Source organism: Sycon ciliatum, chromosome 10 (genome assembly GCF_964019385.1).
Source record: "Sycon ciliatum chromosome 10, ocSycCili1.1, whole genome shotgun sequence".
Taxonomy (NCBI): Eukaryota; Metazoa; Porifera; class Calcarea; order Leucosolenida; family Sycettidae; genus Sycon; species Sycon ciliatum.
In genome coordinates this window covers 18,194,838-18,213,074 of record NC_088652.1, presented here as the reverse complement: position 1 = coordinate 18,213,074, position 18,237 = coordinate 18,194,838, and the positions used below count along the sequence as shown (strand labels likewise).

The 18,237-nt window shown below is 50.6% G+C and overlaps 1 protein-coding gene and 1 long non-coding RNA gene across 2 annotated transcripts in view; one reads left to right on the top strand and one right to left on the bottom strand.

Annotated features, from left to right (window-relative positions):
* The window catches only part of LOC135826390 (uncharacterized), a 73,099-nt gene that overhangs the window by 16,070 nt on the left and 38,792 nt on the right, over window positions 1–18,237 (bottom strand). Inside the window, exons 17-20 of the mRNA XM_065338999.1 lie at window positions 8,971–9,108; window positions 8,135–8,237; window positions 7,041–7,090; window positions 5,697–5,789 (exon numbers count right to left, since the gene is read on the bottom strand). Coding sequence (XP_065195071.1) covers window positions 5,697–5,789; window positions 7,041–7,090; window positions 8,135–8,237; window positions 8,971–9,108 — 384 coding nt within the window. The remainder of the gene's footprint in view (window positions 1–5,696; window positions 5,790–7,040; window positions 7,091–8,134; window positions 8,238–8,970; window positions 9,109–18,237) is intronic.
* LOC135826410 (uncharacterized) lies at window positions 14,296–17,602 on the top strand. The gene is made up of 4 exons (XR_010555277.1): window positions 14,296–14,454; window positions 15,186–15,310; window positions 15,795–15,895; window positions 17,146–17,602. It is a non-coding gene; the product is annotated as an uncharacterized LOC135826410 (long non-coding RNA).

The following is an 18,237-nucleotide window of genomic DNA, read 5'->3' as shown; positions in this document are numbered from 1 at the left end:
GACTACCGTCGTTTGAATGAGGCGATTCTTTCCCATCCTGGAGGCGACGCGCCTGCATGCGACCAGAAGATCAGGGAGTGGAGACGCCGTGGCGGTGACCAGGTAGTCGTCGATATCAAGAAGGCGTTTTTACAAGTTCACGTCGACCCCAGCCTCGTTCGGTATCAGACCGTGGTATTCAATGGAGTCACGTATGTCATGGAACGAATGGCATTTGGTCTCAGCATAGCTCCGAAAGTCATGGACGCCATCGTGAAGTTTGCGCTGTGCGACTTTCCTGATGCAGACAACTATGTCGACGATGTCGTTGCTCCGCCCGAACAACTTCCGGAGGTGACTGCGGCGCTGAGTCGGTACGGATTACCGACGAAGCCACCAGAGGTACTTGCCGGCGCAAGGGTGCTTGGCATGCAACTATCGGTTGCTACGTCGAGTGAAGACGTGATGTGGCGTCGCCGTGATGGCATGGATCTGACGTTGCCAGAGCAGCCGACGAAGCGAGAAGTGTTCTCCTGGTGCGGTCGATTGACGAGTCATTACCCTGTTGCATCGTGGCTGCGACCGTGCTGTAGCTACATCAAGCGAGTGAGCTGTGAAGATGCTGCGGTTTGGGATAAGCCTGTCTCAGCTGCGCTCGAGAAGTTGTGTCGTGCGGTGGAGGATCAAGTTTCACGAGAGGATCCCGTCAACGGCAAGTGGACAGTCAAGTCGACTGGTGGCGTGTCCCTATGGTGCGATGCATCCAACCTGGCGCTAGGTGTTGTCATCAGCGAAGATGGCTCCGTGATTGAGGATCACTGTTGGCTCAGGCCTAAGTCAGACAAGCGGCACATCAACGTTGCCGAGTTAGACGCCGTCCTTCGTGGCTTGTCTGCTGTCGTGGATCACAGAGTGGCCAACGTTCGAGTCATGACCGATTCGAAGACGGTGCATGGATGGCTAAAGTCTCTCTTGGGCAACATCCAGCGAGTGAAGGTGAATGGCCTCTACAGAGCTCTTGTAGAGCGTAGATTGCAGCTGATTGACGACTTGGTCGAGGTTTACAAGTTGAAGATATCTGTCGAGTGGGTGCCTTCACAGAAAAACCTGGCTGACCGTCTGACCCGTGTGCCGGCATCCTGGCTCAAGATGCCCGAGTCACCGGTGGTTGCGGCGGCGACCCAGAGCAGTGCGTGTGCAGGTGTCCACAGTTCTGCCCCACTTGCCTTCGACATCATCCGGGACCAGCAGGGAGCAGATACTGCCATCCAGCAGACGGTGGAGGATGTCAACGGTATGCAGACAGTTAGGGCGAAGCAGTTTCAGAAGGTGGCACCACAGCTGAGAGTGCGGGATGGCGTGCTGTATCGGTCAATCAAGTTGCCGCCTGCCAATGAAGCATGCGAGGTGCCCGTGATTCCGAGCTTGCTAGAGCAAGATGCCCTCCGAATCGCCCATGAGAACACTGGCCACGGATCATGGGAGGTGGTCCATGAGATGATGCGTCAGCAGTGCTACCTTCCTGGGATGGCAAGGAAGTGCCAGGAGTTCGTCGGTCTTTGCGACAGTTGTGCCGCTGCAAACCCTGCTGCTGGTGGTCATGCTTCGCCGACACGTCCCGAAGTGCCGGCGCGCCCATGGCAAGTTGTGGCGATTGATACCTTGGAGCTAGGACCGAGCCGAGCTGGGTTCCATTGCGTCTTGGTGTGTACGGATATGTTCACGCGCTATGTGGAGGTGATACCTTTGAAGCACCATGACGCTAAGTCAGTTGCCGAGGCGTTTGTGTCTGTGTGCTGCCGATGGGGTCCGCCGGAGGTGGTCAGATCAGACAATGGAACAGAGTTCGTCAATGCTGTCATGGACGCCTTGTACTTGGCGTTTGGAGTGGAAGTCAAGCACGGTGCAGTGCGACACCCTCAGTCACAAGGAAGCGTGGAGAGATTCAACCGGACCCTGTTGACTCTGATTCGCAAAGTACACTCGCAGTCCAACGACTGGAAGACCGACCTGTCAATGCTGCTGTACTTCTATCGCGTCCGACCGCATGGAGCAACGGGAGTTTCGCCTCAGCTAGCGATGACTGGTTGGCAGCCCCGTGGTCTTGTTGTAGAGGCCCAACAGCCCCTGTACACCTTGCCAGCATGGACGGCTGAGCTGCAGCGTCAAGCAGCTGCCATTCGTGATTTGATCGATGAAGAAATGGCGTCAGCTGATTCCCAAGAAGACGCCGACAAAGCAAGTTGCTGTTACGGGCCTGGTGACGTGGTGATGATGAAGATGACCAGCCGCGCGCAGAAACGCCTCCCGAAGTTTCAGCTTGGCTGGAGAGTCAAGAAGGTGTTGTCGGAGTCGACTGTAGTCGTTCAGAAAGTGGAAGACCCCAGGGTGGAGAAGATCGTCAACGTAGAGCTGCTGAAGCGTGCCGCAGCCAATCCTACTGTAGACCTGCCTGAGCCGCCTCAGCCAGATGATGCGAGCGAGGATGACGGTGGTTACCCGATGCGGCTAGAGCCCGGTGAGCTAGTCGCAGGTGTGCCTAGAGCTGAAGAGCCAAGATATGTGCTCCGGAACAGAGCTGGTATCAGGGCTCCAGTGAGATACGACTGAGAACTAGTAGCTGGTGATGGTTCGCAGAACTTTCATGTCCTTTCGTTTCTCTTTGCTTCTTTCGATGTGCTTGCCTATTATTGTCTTTTTAAGGTGATGTTACCAGGGAGGGAGATGTTGTAGTTTATGGTAACGTGGCAGCCACTGGCTGGAACTGTATTGTTACTTGTGCATGCTCTGCTTGGTATACCTTCTGCGTGATGCCATTTTCCGTGTATTGATTGTAGGTTAGTGAGTGCGCGTCCGTGCGGTGGTGCATGCTTTTCCATTCACTGATTGACCTGTCAGCGGTCAATCTTCTAGTTGCGGTTTCGGCGTGGTCTGCGCTGCCCTTATTCCGAGTTTGTAGCTTTTGTGTGCATCCTGACTTATGTATGGAGTGTGCTTGCGTGCACGCTTGCTACGCGTTACTTTTGGCAAGCTGGCCATGGTTCTTTTTCTGGCTTAGCTTCCGTTTGATCTTGGCGTGGAGTTAGTTCCAACTTGTGGTGATAACAGACGTTTCTCATTTTCCATCTAGAAGAATAACTAATTTCCTTGGAAGCTCTGTGGTGTTGTGAGTGAACTGGCCGTAAGCCGGCGTGGAGTGCATGTTCTCCAACAGGCGTCTTCCGGCGTGTCCTCGAGCCAACAGACTGGTGCGCCGCTATGGTCGCCGTACCGAATGCTACAGGTGCGGTCCGCATATGCGGAGACCTGAAACCGGTCAACGATGCTGTACGTCGTTCACATCACCAGCTCCCTACAGTCGACGAGACACTCGGTCAGATCGGCGATTCCACAGTCTTCACCAAGCTCGACGCTAACAGTGGATTCTGGCAAATACCACTCGACGAGGTGTGCCAGCTTCTGACAACCTTTATCACACCTCAGGGTCGATTTTGTTACACCAAGCTTTCAATCGGCATATCGTCAGCACCGGAAATCTTTCAGCAGCGGATGTCTGCCATCCTACAGGGTTTGGGGGGGGGGGGGGAGGGGGGGGGGGGGGTGTCGTCTGTCAAATGGACATCATTCTGGTACACGGCCGCACTCGGGAGGAACACGATCACCGCTTACGAGCCGTTCTCACGCGCCTGGTCCTAGCGGGTCTCACGCTGAACCCCGCTAAATGCCAATTCTCAGCCTCGGATCTCACGTTTCTCGGGGTGCACCTCACTCCCGACGGCATCAGACCTGATGACGGCAAGACTGAAGCTATCCGGGTCTTAAAAACCCCGCAGTCGGCCTCAGACGTGCGTCGTTTCCTGGGTCTCGCTAATCAGCTGGGGAAATTTTCACCGCATCTTGCCTCTATCAGCTAACCGCTCAGAGAGCTCCTGTCAAAAGGCAAAGCCTGGACCTGGGACCATGCCCAACAGACGGCTTTTGAGGCCACCAAGGAGGAGCTTTGCAAGCCCACCTGCCTGCAGCTGTACGACCCCAAGAACAGTACCAAGCTATCAGCAGACGCATCGCCATATGGCCTCGGCACTGTGCTCTACCAGCGGTCCTCGCCTGAGACAACTTGGCGGCCTGTAGCCTGTGCCTCCCGCTCTCTCACTCCAGTCGAGCGCAACTACGCTCAAATTGAAAAGGAAGCACTGGCAATCACCTGGGCCACGAGTCGCTTCGAGATGTACCTGCTCGGTATGCACACCTTCCTGATAGAGACCGATTACAAGCCCCTGGTACCTCTGCTGAGCACCAAGCGACTGCATGAGCTGCCTGCCCGAGTGCACCGTTTTCGCCTTCGTCTGGCTCGCTACAGCTACACCATCACTCATGTGCCTGGCTCTCATCTGACCAGCGCCAATGCGTTCTCTAAGAGCTCTAGCCGACAGCGCTGCTTTCTCTCCTGGAGAAATGCTCAACAACTGCTGACTTTCAGATAGCCTTGCTGGCTTATCGCAGTACCCCACTGGGCTTCACAAAACACAGTCCAGCGGAACTCCTCATGGGTGGGCGTCTCGCTACTGCCGTTCCCACCATCGCCGAGCTCCTTCAACCGTCCACCGTGACCCCAGAGTCGTTTTCTGCTGCTGATTCGTCTTAAAAGGAGAAGTCCGTTCGGCAGTACAACCTGCGTTACCGCTCAGTTATTCAACCAGCCTTTCATTCAGGCGACGAGGTGATCGATATCTCTACGCCCTGTCGTCGCATCCGTGGATCAGTCGTCGGCACTGCTTCCGAACCGCGGTCGTATCACATCCGGTTACCGTCTGGCATTGTTCGCCGCACACGCCAACACTTGATTGCTGTTTAGGCCATCACAGTTATCTTATGGTTTGGTTTTCTCTTTCTTCTATCCCCACTGTTTTCTCTCTCTCCGTCCGTCCCTGCCTCCCTGCCTCCCTCCCCCTCTCTCTCTCTCTCTCTCTCTCTCTCTCTCTCTCTCTCTCTCTCTCTCTCTCTCTCTCTCTCTCTCTCTCTCTCTCTCTCTCTCTCTCTCTCTCTCTCTCTCTCTCTCTCTCTCTCTCTCTCTCTCTCTCTCCATACTTTGCCAGTTCCAGCTCGTTACACTCCATTGTTTGCTGGATTTCAGTCCGCTATTCTTCAAGTGTGCTTATTCAGTTCCATTTTTTCAGCTTCCCACCTACCCTTCCTCTGGCTTTGCTGCATGCAACCTGCTCGCGTTTTCTTTTCGCACGGCATTCCGTCTTCCTTATCCCTTCTGGGCCTAACCCGGCCCGTGAGGGGGGGGGGGGGGGGAGGGGGAGATGTTGTAGTAGTACAGTAGTCTGCACTGTGTACATATCCCGTACGCACGTGCCCTCACTATGCACGCACGCACACACCTTTTATGTGCTTCTTTATACACTGATATTGATGGAAAATAAAGGTTTCTTCTTGACAACACAACACAGTCAACTTCGCTAATAATGACTGTGGATATAACGACAGAATTTCCATGCCCAGAGCAACGTCACATCTACCTGTAATACATATACTGAGACTTCGGGTATAAGGACACGTCACGAATAAGGACACTTTTCTGATGCCCCGCCGAGTGTCGTTATACGCAAAGTTGACTGTAGCCTACTGAGCACTGGTGGTTGGGAAATCCCCTAGACAGGTGAAAAGAAAAGAAACCTGTCCAAGACACCACCCTATAGCCTAGCACCTACCTTGCGGTTGAGCGAGGGCAGTGATAGATAGCGCTCTGTGTACGCCGTGTCGTACTGTGTCCAGTCGGTGCAAGGAGCTCCGGCAACCGCACACTACAGTATGCACATACACACATACAGTCATGTACATGTATGCACACACACACACACACATGCACCCACGCACACAGACACACACATACACACGCCGGAGACAGAACCACAGCTATTAACGACGACAATAGACGAAAGCGAATGCACATACGTAACAACACCAAGAGCAGCAGCAGCATCAGCAGCAGCAGTAGCAGCGGCAATAGTGGTCTACCAGCAGCCACAGCCGTGACAGGAGCAGCAGCGACAGTGACCGTAACCACGGGAGCAGCCATAGTAGCAGGAGCCACAGCAGAAGGAGCCATAACGGTGTGCATGCAGCAGCTGCAGTCACACCACAATAGCAGCTGCAGTCACACCACAATAGCAGCTGCAGTCACACCACAATAGCAGCTGCAGTCACACCACAATAGCAGCTGCAGTCACACCACAATACACGTCAATAGCAGCTGCAGTCACACCACAATAGCAGCTGCAGTCACACCACAATAGCAGCTGCAGTCACACCACAATAGCAGCTGCAGTCACACCACAATACACGTCAATAGCAGCTGCAGTCACACCACAATAGCAGCTGCAGTCACACCACAATAGCAGCTGCAGTCACACCACAATAGCAGCTGCAGTCACACCACAATAGCAGCTGCAGTCACACCACAATAGCAGCTGCAGTCACACCACAATAGCAGCTGCAGTCACACCACAATAGCAGCTGCAGTCACACCACAATAGCAGCTGCAGTCACACCACAATAGCAGCTGCAGTCACACCACAATAGCAGCTGCAGTCACACCACAATAGCAGCTGCAGTCACACCACAATAGCAGCTGCAGTCACACCACAATAGCAGCTGCAGTCACACCACAATAGCAGCTGCAGTCACACCACAATAGCAGCTGCAGTCACACCACAATAGCAGCTGCAGTCACACCACAATAGCAGCTGCAGTCACACCACAATAGCAGCTGCAGTCACACCACAATAGCAGCTGCAGTCACACCACAATAGCAGCTGCAGTCACACCACAATAGCAGCTGCAGTCACACCACAATAGCAGCTGCAGTCACACCACAATAGCAGCTGCAGTCACACCACAATAGCAGCTGCAGTCACACCACAATAGCAGCTGCAGTCACACCACAATAGCAGCTGCAGTCACACCACAATAGCAGCTGCAGTCATGGTGGTGACGTGAATGCAGCAGTCACAAGAGCAGCAAAGTGAACATGACCAAGCAGAGGTGCGCGCTACCTGAAACAACTCTGGATGCTTGGCCAGGAGAAGCAAGGACATATAACCACCTATGCAAGACACACAGAAAGACGAACAAAGACAAAAAGGAATCATGGCTGTCCTCGCTGTTTCTGTGTACAGGTTGAATCTGTCCCTACAAAAATAGCTTGAACACAGTCACTGGTTGGTGCTGCAGAGTAGTACCGTAGGGACGCACATAAAGGCACATGCGCTTACGAGTGAGTTTTTGCGTTATTTGCTATTTTTGCGGGTCATTTTGTCTCACACATAGGCGCACGCGCTTGAGTTGCTAGTGTACCGGTGCCTTGGATAATTATGCACATAGTGGAATACCGCAATGCACATTGAACTATGTGAACATGGTGTTTTTGTGGTGTCCGTGACGCCGTGTGTCACGGGATAAACTGCGTTTAGGTTCACTTATAAGCCCAGCGCTTATTTGTGAGGCTGCGCTTATGCCCGGATATAGGCACATGTGCTTATAAGCCCAGTAAGAATGGCCAGTTGTGTCACTCTAACGGAGGGGGGGGGGGGGGGCAGAGAGTACTGCTTCAAGCGTACCGACCCACACAATTACATAATACAAACGCGGGCTGTACTGTACACGTACACACTGTAAAAACGAACCAGCAGTGCTCGCGGCTGCAAGGCCAGTGCCCGGTGGCCGCTTGACTTTTAAACGGATCCCGATGTCCGCAGCAGTACATTGTACAGTCGGACATCTCTTATCCGGGCAACTTGGGACCGATCACTGCCCGCATCTCAGATTTGCCTGTATCTCAGGATAACTCATCCACCATGTATCATATCATTTTGATGAAGTTTATTTGGCACATATTGCACATGTTCAGGTTACAGAGAGAATCCATGGATGAAAATGTGTGGAATACACAGGTTGGCAGTGACAAATAAGCACTTGCGCATTCGGAAAAAACGTTCAAACCCCCCAATTCGAAGCATTTTGCCATAGGAACTCAAGCTGAACGTGCCCGGTAGAGAGACGTGCCCGTATCTGAGGCGTCCGGATAAGAGACGTTTGAGTGTACTAAGGTGGTAAATTGCACACAGTTTATGACTACTAGAGTCCTCACCGTAAGACCATCCAAACACACCGCAGCGCTCCAGGTCAACACACGGGTACCGAGCTGCAGCCTCTCTCAACCCGTCCACTTGATCCTCGCATTCCTTAGCACCCTGTGCACGACAACAAACAAACACACCCCACCAGGAGAGACAAAGAGCAATGAAAGTGGAGCCGCAACAGCAGCAACTCACAACAATGTTCACTGTTCACAGGGGCGTGCAGCCGGTCCACTTTTTCGCCCGACCACGAAAAAAGTGCCCAGAATGCAGGATTGTGCACCCTAATTTCAAAAATGTCCCGCTGGACACCACCGACCCAGGTACCCCCCCCCCCCCCCCCCCCGTCATCCCAGCAGAGACCGTTCAACATTTCCCTCAGACCTCGGGAACAAACAAGCTTCCAATTTTTTTTAAACTACAACTGTAACCTTGAGGAATCTTCATTGTTGTAGTACATACTCTTGATTCTTGATTCTTGTTTCTTGTTTCTCGGCGTTGTGTCGTGCTCGCCATGGTTACAGGTTGCAGTTAAAGTGTTATGTAAAGAGAAAATGACCTATACGTTTCTAGTTATGACTAACAGCCCACCAAGGTAATGAGATAATGTACAGTCAGATAGTGCGACGACGAGGCACAAAACTGACAAGGATATTGAGACATTCGACGACCTGACACCTAGCTCCAATTCCAAACTGATAGGTCGTTTTCTCTTTACATATTACTATTGGCTCAACATCCGAGTTTGTAGTTAAAGTTTTGGAAGCTATTTGTCAGCGCATTTACAAGCCAAATCTGTGCATCCACATTTCGGCTAACTAAAAAAATGTGTTGTCTATCTGCTTACCAAGCGTCCCTTGAGCTCCCCCTCAAACTGTAGACCTCGCCGTGCTGACCCACGTCCGTCCACCGTCACCACCGTGAAGCCGGCGGTGTTCAACAGCTCGATGGTGAAGGAGTGACGGGCACTCTCGTTCCTCACATGCTGGTGGTGAACAACAACAGAATAGAACCCATGGTAGATATTATTTTAAGCATTTGCATGTTGAAGTGCAACAGCAGAATGCGGCGTCCACAGCTTCGCTTATGCTAAATACATAGATATTCTTAGGACCCCCCCCCCCCCCCCGAAAGAAAGCGACAAGTCATCTGTTGTTTGCCTAGCACTAACAATAATAATTATAAGCAGGATACTGGTGAGTCAAAATGCTCATTCCCACAATCTTGTTCCCGGTGCACAGGACAACAAGACACAAGGCCAGTTTGTTGCAACCCTGGAGTTGCTTTCCACCGTCCTTGACATGCCATTACCCATGGCTAAGAGATCTTTTGACAACCATCGCAAGCACGTCCACAAAGCAGCCGTGGAGGTGGGCAAGCCGAGTATGCAGAGAATCGTGGCTGCTGTTGTTGCTGGTGTGTGTGCCGACAAGCCGGAACCGAGGGATGTACCTGTGTAGTATCCCTGCCTTGCCAGTACTGAACTCCTGCAAGAAGATTGGCCATGGCATAGCGTACTGCTACCGTCCTCGCGCTACACGACCCGTATTCCCTGCAACCAAGGTATGTCACCTTACTTGCTGTACCACTACTCTATCATCGACCAGTTCAAATTAAACTGTTACTAGCGTGAGTACATATGCCACCCCTATCATGCAAGCTCCGCTGCGTATCATGCAAGCTACGCTGCGTATTATGCAAGCTCCACCATCCCGCGGTAGTTTCCATTCTGTCCTCATGATCATTGCTGCCATATTCCCCTTACTAACTCGTTCTGCTGCCAAAGTTGTTGAGTAAGTTCCTTTATTGCCTTCTCTTTCTTGCCTTCTCTTTCTTGCCTCCTCCACTCGGCTACGTATTACACCTGTGTCGACAGATGGCACCTGGATGCGCCGAGGAGTAATCGTCGCTATTCGGCATCCAGGCGGTGGTTGCTTGGGACACACATCAGGTTGTAGATGTGCAGGCATTGCTTTGCTTGTTCCAGTTGGAAAGCGAGGGATGCCATCTGGTGACGTCACCAGCAGCCAGTTTGAGAAATGGACGGAAAACCACACAGAATTATGTACAATCAACACAGCTGTTTCATCACCAGCCACGGAGTCAACTTCTCTTGTTAGCCTTTGGAAACGGTCAGAAACCGAGAACAACCTTAGATATGCCATGTAAATTGGCGATGGAGATGGCATAGAGTTCCAGAACGTCATTGCAGACAAGCCATACAGTGACAGTAGTGTTACAAAGGAAGAGTGTCTGTGTGTTGTTTCTCACGTTTCAGTACCATGGCCGAGGGTTCACCGTTGCACGCGGACCTGGTGGCGGCGTTGCGGATTCCGTTTCCGCCGGATTCCGTTTCCGCCGGATTCCCCGCCAGGAACGCCTCCGCCTCTGCCTGGCGTTGACCGCTTACAGCGAACGCCGCCGCGCCCTCCATCCCCAGCATGGAATCCATCGCCGTGGGGGTCGCCAGTCCGGGGCCGGAGCTGGTTTGCCCGCACGGACACGCCATTTCCGGTGCCCCGGCCACCGTCGGAACCGGCTGCGCCCCAAGCGACGGCGCCGCCGTTGATCTGGCCGGCGCGCCTTGATGGCGCTAGACACCAGGAACCGGCACCCGCACCACCGCCAACGCCTTCGATCAACAACCTACTGACAGCCATGCGACGACAACTGAGCGTTCGTACGTACCGACCACCGCGACACATCCAACATCAACCACGACCACGACCAACACACCGCTACTACGACGCCGACATCCTACCACCTCACCGACTTCACGTACCAACCATGCCACCCCACGCACCATACCGCCACTATCGAACCCCGCCACCCAATCCTCGTCCTCGTGTGTTCCCTCGTCATGGCCCTATATACGACCACGTCAACCGTTGGTTCGTCTTGTGATGTCCTTGTCCTTGTCCTAATCGTTTTGTCCTGATTACCTGAAAAAGGAAGTCTCAGTCGTTTTTCGTGCTGGTTTGTGTCCATCGTCCTTGCCAGGTTGTGTGTGCGTTGTTGTTTCTTGTGTGTGCGCTTCTTTCTCTCCTTTTTTGAACTTGCGGATTATATCATTTGAGCCGTCAGATGCAAAAAGGTACCTTATGACATTTTTGGCCAAATCGAGTTAACGATTGTTTCAGATACAACCTGGTCAGGAGAGTGTCGTGCAAAAAAACAGGTCCAAAAATCTCAATTCATCACCGAGTTACCCTGGAAAATATCCGGACTATCGATCACATATTCACAGAAAATACTTTTTCGAACGCGATTTTCTCAACTGCGAGCAAAACGTCATAAGGTACCTTTTTGCATCTGACGGCTCATTTGTGTGTGCGTCTTTTTGTGTCTTGTGGGTCTTGGTCTGTTCGTTCCGATGATGTTGCTAGCACACCCACTCTTTCAGAGCGAGTGTGCAACTGAGGATTTGTCTTGTTAATGAAGGATTACTCGATTCTTCGGTTCTCGCCTGGTTTTCACCTGTTCTTACTCGATTCTTCGCACCTCGACGGTTTTCGCCTGTTCTTGTGTAGTGCCATCCTTGTTGTTTTGAGTATATGTGTGAACGTGTTGAGTGTGCGGACAGGCGCTTCGGAAGTTGTTGTCTTCCGGGGTGCCTGTCGTTTCTTTGTCGTCGTCCTTTCTCCTTGGTGTTGCGTGAGCGGGCAGGCGCTTCGGAAGTTGTTGTCTTCCGGGGTGCCTGTCGTTTCTTAGTCGTTGTCCTTTTCTCCTTGGTGTTGCGTGTGCGGGCAGGCTCTTCGGAAGTTGTTGTCTTCCGGCGTGCCTGTCGTTTCCTCGTCGTCGTCCTCGTCGTTCTTCTTAGATCACCTCGCCTCAAGATTTACAACATTATATGCATGTCTTAAATGTCGATTACGTTTATGATTGGGTTACATTACATTACATTTATGATTGGGTTACATTACATTACATTTTTTGATTGGATTTACTACTGTTTTTAACCCTTTCACTGCCGCCGTCGACTCCAGTCGACAGCCCATTCATGCACTCTGAGTGCCGCTTTCGACTGTAGTCGACCAGCAAGAATGCAGTTCCCAGTGCCGCTGTCGACTGCAGTCGACAGGCCGACTTCGCCCAGTTTGGGCCACTATTTTGGGGTATTGGAGATGTTTAGCTGCCATAGAGGGTTACTGGGCCCTGGAAGAGGTCCATATCCATTGAAATACGCTGCCAGGAGTAGGGGTTGCCATTTGAAAAAAATCGAACCAGCGTCGTTGAAAATGTGTATCCAATTTTTAGCCGAGCGGCGCTGAAAAAATCGGTTCCCACGCACTTCCACCGAGCTGAGTCGGTGCGAGTATTTTTCTCTTTCCCGTCAACTTTCTTTGCATAGAGCATGGAATTTGGTTCAGACTTGATGCCTAGCTATTACCCAAGACTCCAGGCGGCTATCCATTGCGACAGGCGGTTGGAGTCACGGGTAGGGAACCAAACGACGGATTCCTCACGAACGCATTTTGGATGCAGCTATGTACAAACTTGGTTCTACGTCACTTAGGAGCGGGACATTTCGAGGAGCGTCAGTTCGAAGAGGTCATATCGTCGAGGACCGTCTCGTCGCGGACACATTTCGAAACCCGTCACTTCGCTGCCACGACAACTCATCGCACGTCAACTGGGACCCGGGAAGTTCGGACCCCCGACGTTTCGAAGCGCCATTGCAATGTTCCCACAGCTGAACAGCTACAGACCGACTGCTTCAAAGTACAATACAGTATAGTGTAGTATTGTATAGGTATTTTGTACATCAATGCAGTGACAGACTCACAGTCAAACCAAATTATTATAACAATGGCAGTTCTGTATCACGGGGAGTTGCAGTTCCACTTTCGGCGAAGAGAGAGAGAGAGAGAGAGAGAGAGAGAGAGAGAGAGAGAGAGAGAGAGAGAGAGAGAGAGAGAGAGAGAGAGAGAGAGAGAGAGAGAGAGAGAGAGAGAGAGAGAGAGAGAGAGAGAGAGAGAGAGAGAGAGAGAGAGAGAGAGAGAGAGAGAGAGAGAGAGAGAGAGAGAGAGAGAGAGAGAGAGAGAGAGAGAGAGAGAGAGAGAGAGAGAGAGAGAGAGAGAGAGAGAGAGAGAGAGAGAGAGAGAGAGAGAGAGAGAGAGAGAGAGAGAGAGAGAGAGAGAGAGAGAGAGAGAGAGAGAGAGAGAGAGAGAGAAAGAAGAGGTGCGATTCTTCTCCCAGCAAAAGCCATTGCTTTTGAAGGACGGAGGTGTAGAGTTATAACCAGGGAGTCGTGAAATGAACCGGCGAAAAGTTCAAACCAGGGAGTCGTGAAATGAACAGGCGAAAATAAGTGCGATTTTTCTCCCAGCAAAAGCGGGTGTGACGACGAAATGAACAGGCGATGTCGTGGCCATTCTCCGAACTGGTTCTCGTCGAATCGTCTGGCGCCGAATTTGACACACTCCGAAGTGTCCCCGTTCCTAACTGACTGTCTTCGAAATGACCGCTTCGAAAGGTCGCGCGACGAGACGCCACGCTCCGAAGTGACGGGACACCTACAAACGTTACTTGACGGAAACAGCGCTGGCGGCGCTCGCCGGGTCCAGAACTAAATTGACCTGAGACCTAAAACGTTGCAATGGCGACCAGCACGGTCAAGGGACACTACAGGTATGTCAGCTACAAGTATAATAATAATTATTATTCTTTCCGCAACGACACCTACCTCAATACCTGACGATCTACTGCAAGCTGATGCGGAAGTGCATTACACCCGCGAGCGAAGCGCTTGTCAACGGAACAGGGAAGCGCTTCATTCTCCGACGTTGAAGAGATGTGCTTGGACTGCTGATAATTAGGAGAATAAAGGACCACCATGTCGGCAGAACAATCCGCGGCTGTTCAGCGACACGATCCGCCTCACGAAACGAGTCACGATCGTTCCCCAAGTTTTCTGCAAGCAACAAGAATTGCGTCCGCAGCGACAGAACGAAAGTCTCTCGCAAACTGAAGTCTTGTTGCCACGAAGACAGGGAAGTTTCAGCAAGCACTTTCTTCTGCTTCAAGTGTTGTAGCTCTCCGGTCCACTGGCAGATCTTTCAATCCCACCGAACGAAAAACAGGATTTCCTTCTCTCTCCAAAACAACAACTAACTAACTTTACTTCGCAACTGGCCGGGGTGTACATGCACTCAGTCGATGCGCCAGAGCGAAAAAAAGCCCTTTTTTATTATCCCGGTCAGCTCATTTTGTACAGAGGTGAAGATGACGATTCCGCGAAGAAGTAATGGCTGACGTTGTCGAACATTCAGACCCACTGGAGGCGTTCCACAGCCTGGAGCCCGCCGATAAGGAATTCGATGTGACTTGAGTAAGTACTAAAGTGATCCGTAATATTTTTGGGGTCAGCTATTGAGCCATTGGGAAGTTTCGTGTTGTCGTTTTCTTACAGTACAGTCGTAGAAATTTCCTCCCTCCTTTGGTGTTCAGCCAGTAATGGACTCCATCACATCTTACACAATATCCGAGATAGCAGAAAGATAGTCCCAACCAACCTGTGTAAAGATCTGGTCATGTCTATGTCCAGACCTACTGCTAACTAAAATGGCACGAAATGAAAGAATTTTTTTGTGATACGTGTAAAATCTACGAAAGTGACATTTCATCACACCTAAGTTTCAAAATATCCCAGGTTACAATAGTTTCTCGCCCATATAGCAGCAGATGGATTGTGTTTCCGGTATATCACCATTTTCAGTGGAAGTATTGTGTTCCACGTCTATCCATGCTCATTGAAACTCAGGCAAATGTGTATATTTGTGTATTTCAGGTCAGAATTCGTAGCGCATTCCATGTTTCTAGCATATACGCCATAATTCCAGTAAACAATAACACGCACGCATCACCTGTGTGCACATTGACTCAATCTTGGTCCAATTCGTTGCTGGTTTCTTGCTTTTCAGTCTCCTCAAATGAAACAACCTTTTGCTTACTGGAACTGTCGCATTCTTCCCTCGCGGAGGTGTTGTTGAAAGTGTGGCATTTTAGCCCTGGCCTGCATAACAGATTTGCCTTTTGCACTCGCATTGTATGATCCTGCAGCCGGACTTGCACCCACAGCCTTTTGTCAGGCTTGTGACAGGCTGTCTGACTGCTGCAAGATGTTTGTCAGAGCCCCACACCATGACTAGGGGTCATTGGTTCTTCACAATCCCTACCTTGAAGAGGTGGGTAGTTGATAGTAGATTTTGTTGCTTAAATTAAGCGATAATCAGCGACAACAATTCCAGTGTAGCTGAATTCCACTTGTAGGTTTTACGGCACCGCCATCCATGGACTCTTGGTACTACTTCATACTGCTGTTTCACTGTGTGTGGAACCCGCCTGTCTGTGTTAGTGTTTTGCTTTGACGTCGCTTCGTCTCAGTTTCTTCTTCAGTGCTTGTTGTGATTGGCATGTGGCAGGCAAATGGCCATGGAACTTCAACTGTGGTACTTGCATCAATTGGGCTAGTGTGACCAGTGGATGGTAGTTGATTTACATGTTGGACTGGTGTGCCACGTAGCCTTCTGCTGGCGTCCTGGCACTACATTTGTTGCCAGGGTACCTCTTTGTCGATTTTGTCCACAGACACCATGCTCACACTCGGCATGTATACATGGAGCTGCAGGTCTTGAATGCCCTTCCCTTTTGCTATGTTCACCATTGTAGGTATTATGGCCAGCCGTTACTCCCCGTTGAGAAAAGATCCCTGCAAGCGTACTTGACTGGCTGTATGCGTTTTATACGTCTGCAAGCAGCAACTGAAGTGGGTGAGTGCGAACTGGATGACTTACTGTAATGTCGTGTATGAAAGCCAGGCGTATTTCTGTAGAAGCCGGTGTGGTGGCTAGGCCTCTATTTACATTATGTTGTATTATGTTTGTAGTCAAACCAAACTTTTGTGGTTGCCGGTGCAAAATCCACATTATTGTGCTAACTGCATATCTTGAAACTCAGGCTTGTGTTCAGAACAGGCTTTTATAGAAAGCAGTGGAGTAAGTGAAGGACTGTTCATACTACTTGTAGACACCACAGGTACTACAGGTATGTGTGTGAAGCTTCATTCCAGGGGAGAAAACGAGAGCGTGGTGGAATTGTCACCATCCAGTATTGTCCACCCTCATGACCATAGCTTGGGGTGGATAGTCCTGTCCCCAGGGAAAATCCCGGAAAAAATCCCAGAATTTGCGGTGTAATTTGCGGGTAAATATGGCATAATTTGCGGTGAATTTGCGGTGAATATTATTGATATGCAGCAAGTTTGCAGTTAATATGAGGCAGTTTTACCGGGGAGCAGGTCATGTGCCATGTGTATGCTAGGGAGCGCGCGCCCTACACGTAGACTCTCTACTTGACGTCAACGGCTCACAACGGTCAACCGAACAGTGCACTGTGTGTACGTGTAGCGCAACAAAAAAGTTCAAAAAACGCGGGAAAATCGCGGAAAACGTGGTCTTTTAAAAATCGCAAAAAAACGCGGGGGAAAAAACGCAGCCGCGGAATCGCAATTTTCCCCGGGGACAGATAGTCTGACAAACAGACGATAAGTCCTTTATTCTTAGTTTCTCGGTACTCTCCTCCACTGTACATTGGCCTGCTGTAGGTCAATTTGGTGGATAACTTTGACAGCTGTGTCCATGGACTTGCCCTTTACTACATCGTGTTTTGGGGTTGCATTCGTCCTCCAGGGTTGTGTGTAGGCACCTGGACAGAGCCCGGTGCAGAGCTTGGGTGGTACCCAACTGGCTCACATGAGCATGATGCCACCTTTCTTAGCTTTGGGGTATGCAGTAGGAATGTGTGCCACTAGTCCCTCCTGCATCAGGGACAGTAGAGTTGGTAATGCTTGTAGCAGGAATGTTATGTGGAGGGTATTCGTCAAAGTAATAATATATTTATGCCATTTTAGCAAATAATGTTGCTCCATTGTGTAACAGTTTGTCTGCTACTTATTATACTCCGTCAAGCATTTCATCTTCTGCATGGTATTGTACTGCTTTGTCTGGTTTATTGCTGCCAGGTGCTGCACAATGTCAATGATCGATGCACGTAATCATTACCCACAGCACTGAGTGGTGTCGGTCAGTGGTGTAACTACCTTCCTCAACAATCACCAGCTGCTGGCTTGTGACAGTTTTGACGAAAATTAGTCGGTCTCTCTCATTCCGTTATCCCTTTGTTGACTCTGAGGAGATGCTCGACAACCATATAATTAATTATTTGGTACTTCCCGTTTAGCCTAGTATTTGCAGTATTTGCTTCCTACACCAGCCACAGTGCTTTTCTTCCCACGTTCTTTTTTCCGCTGGACGGTTTGGGATTATCTTTTGTGTTACATTCTTTCGTTTTCTGTTACATCCTTTTCCTGTTCTTGTGTGTTAACGTTTCAGTGGAATGGTGCAATGCATTTCCAACCAATACAGTCATTCTGGTCTAAATTGGATTCAACTGTACAGGTTTCCAATGCTTATGGCGTACTTCTGATGTATTCTCAGTCGTATTGAGGACACATGGGTCATGGGTGGGTAAACCGCTTATACTAGTAGGGCGGTTCTCATCGGCAGCAGCGGGTACACTGGGACCCACGTGGAGATTGTGGGTGGTGTCCAACTAAAGCTTTCGTGCTTTGGCCTATGCCAAGGGCATGATACGTACCCTGTGCATGGAAAGACGACGAAAATCAGCAGCTTTGCAAATGCACCTCTACAGCCCGTTTCCGCAGTGACACACATTGTGGCTGTTTTTGATCCGTTAGTACACTATGTTTGCTGCCGCAGACATGTGTCAGTATTGTCCGGTGCTACTGCTAACTCAAATGGCACGAAATGACAGGTTTCTCGTCGCTCGTCAATGGCTGAAGCCTTTCTTCTTACAAACCCGCCCGCCATGCGAACGGTTTAGCAAAACCACCACCCTCGCTCATGCAAACACTAGGGCACACGTATAGTATCAACGGAAAATGTACAACAATGCCTCTGAATACTCTTCTTCTTGAGAAAATTGGCATTGACTGCCTGACTGTCGATAAAAAATACGTCTCCAAAATGCAGCTGTTTGCATTTGAATTTTCCCGCGCTTTGGCATTTGGGATAATAAAACTACCTCTAAACGT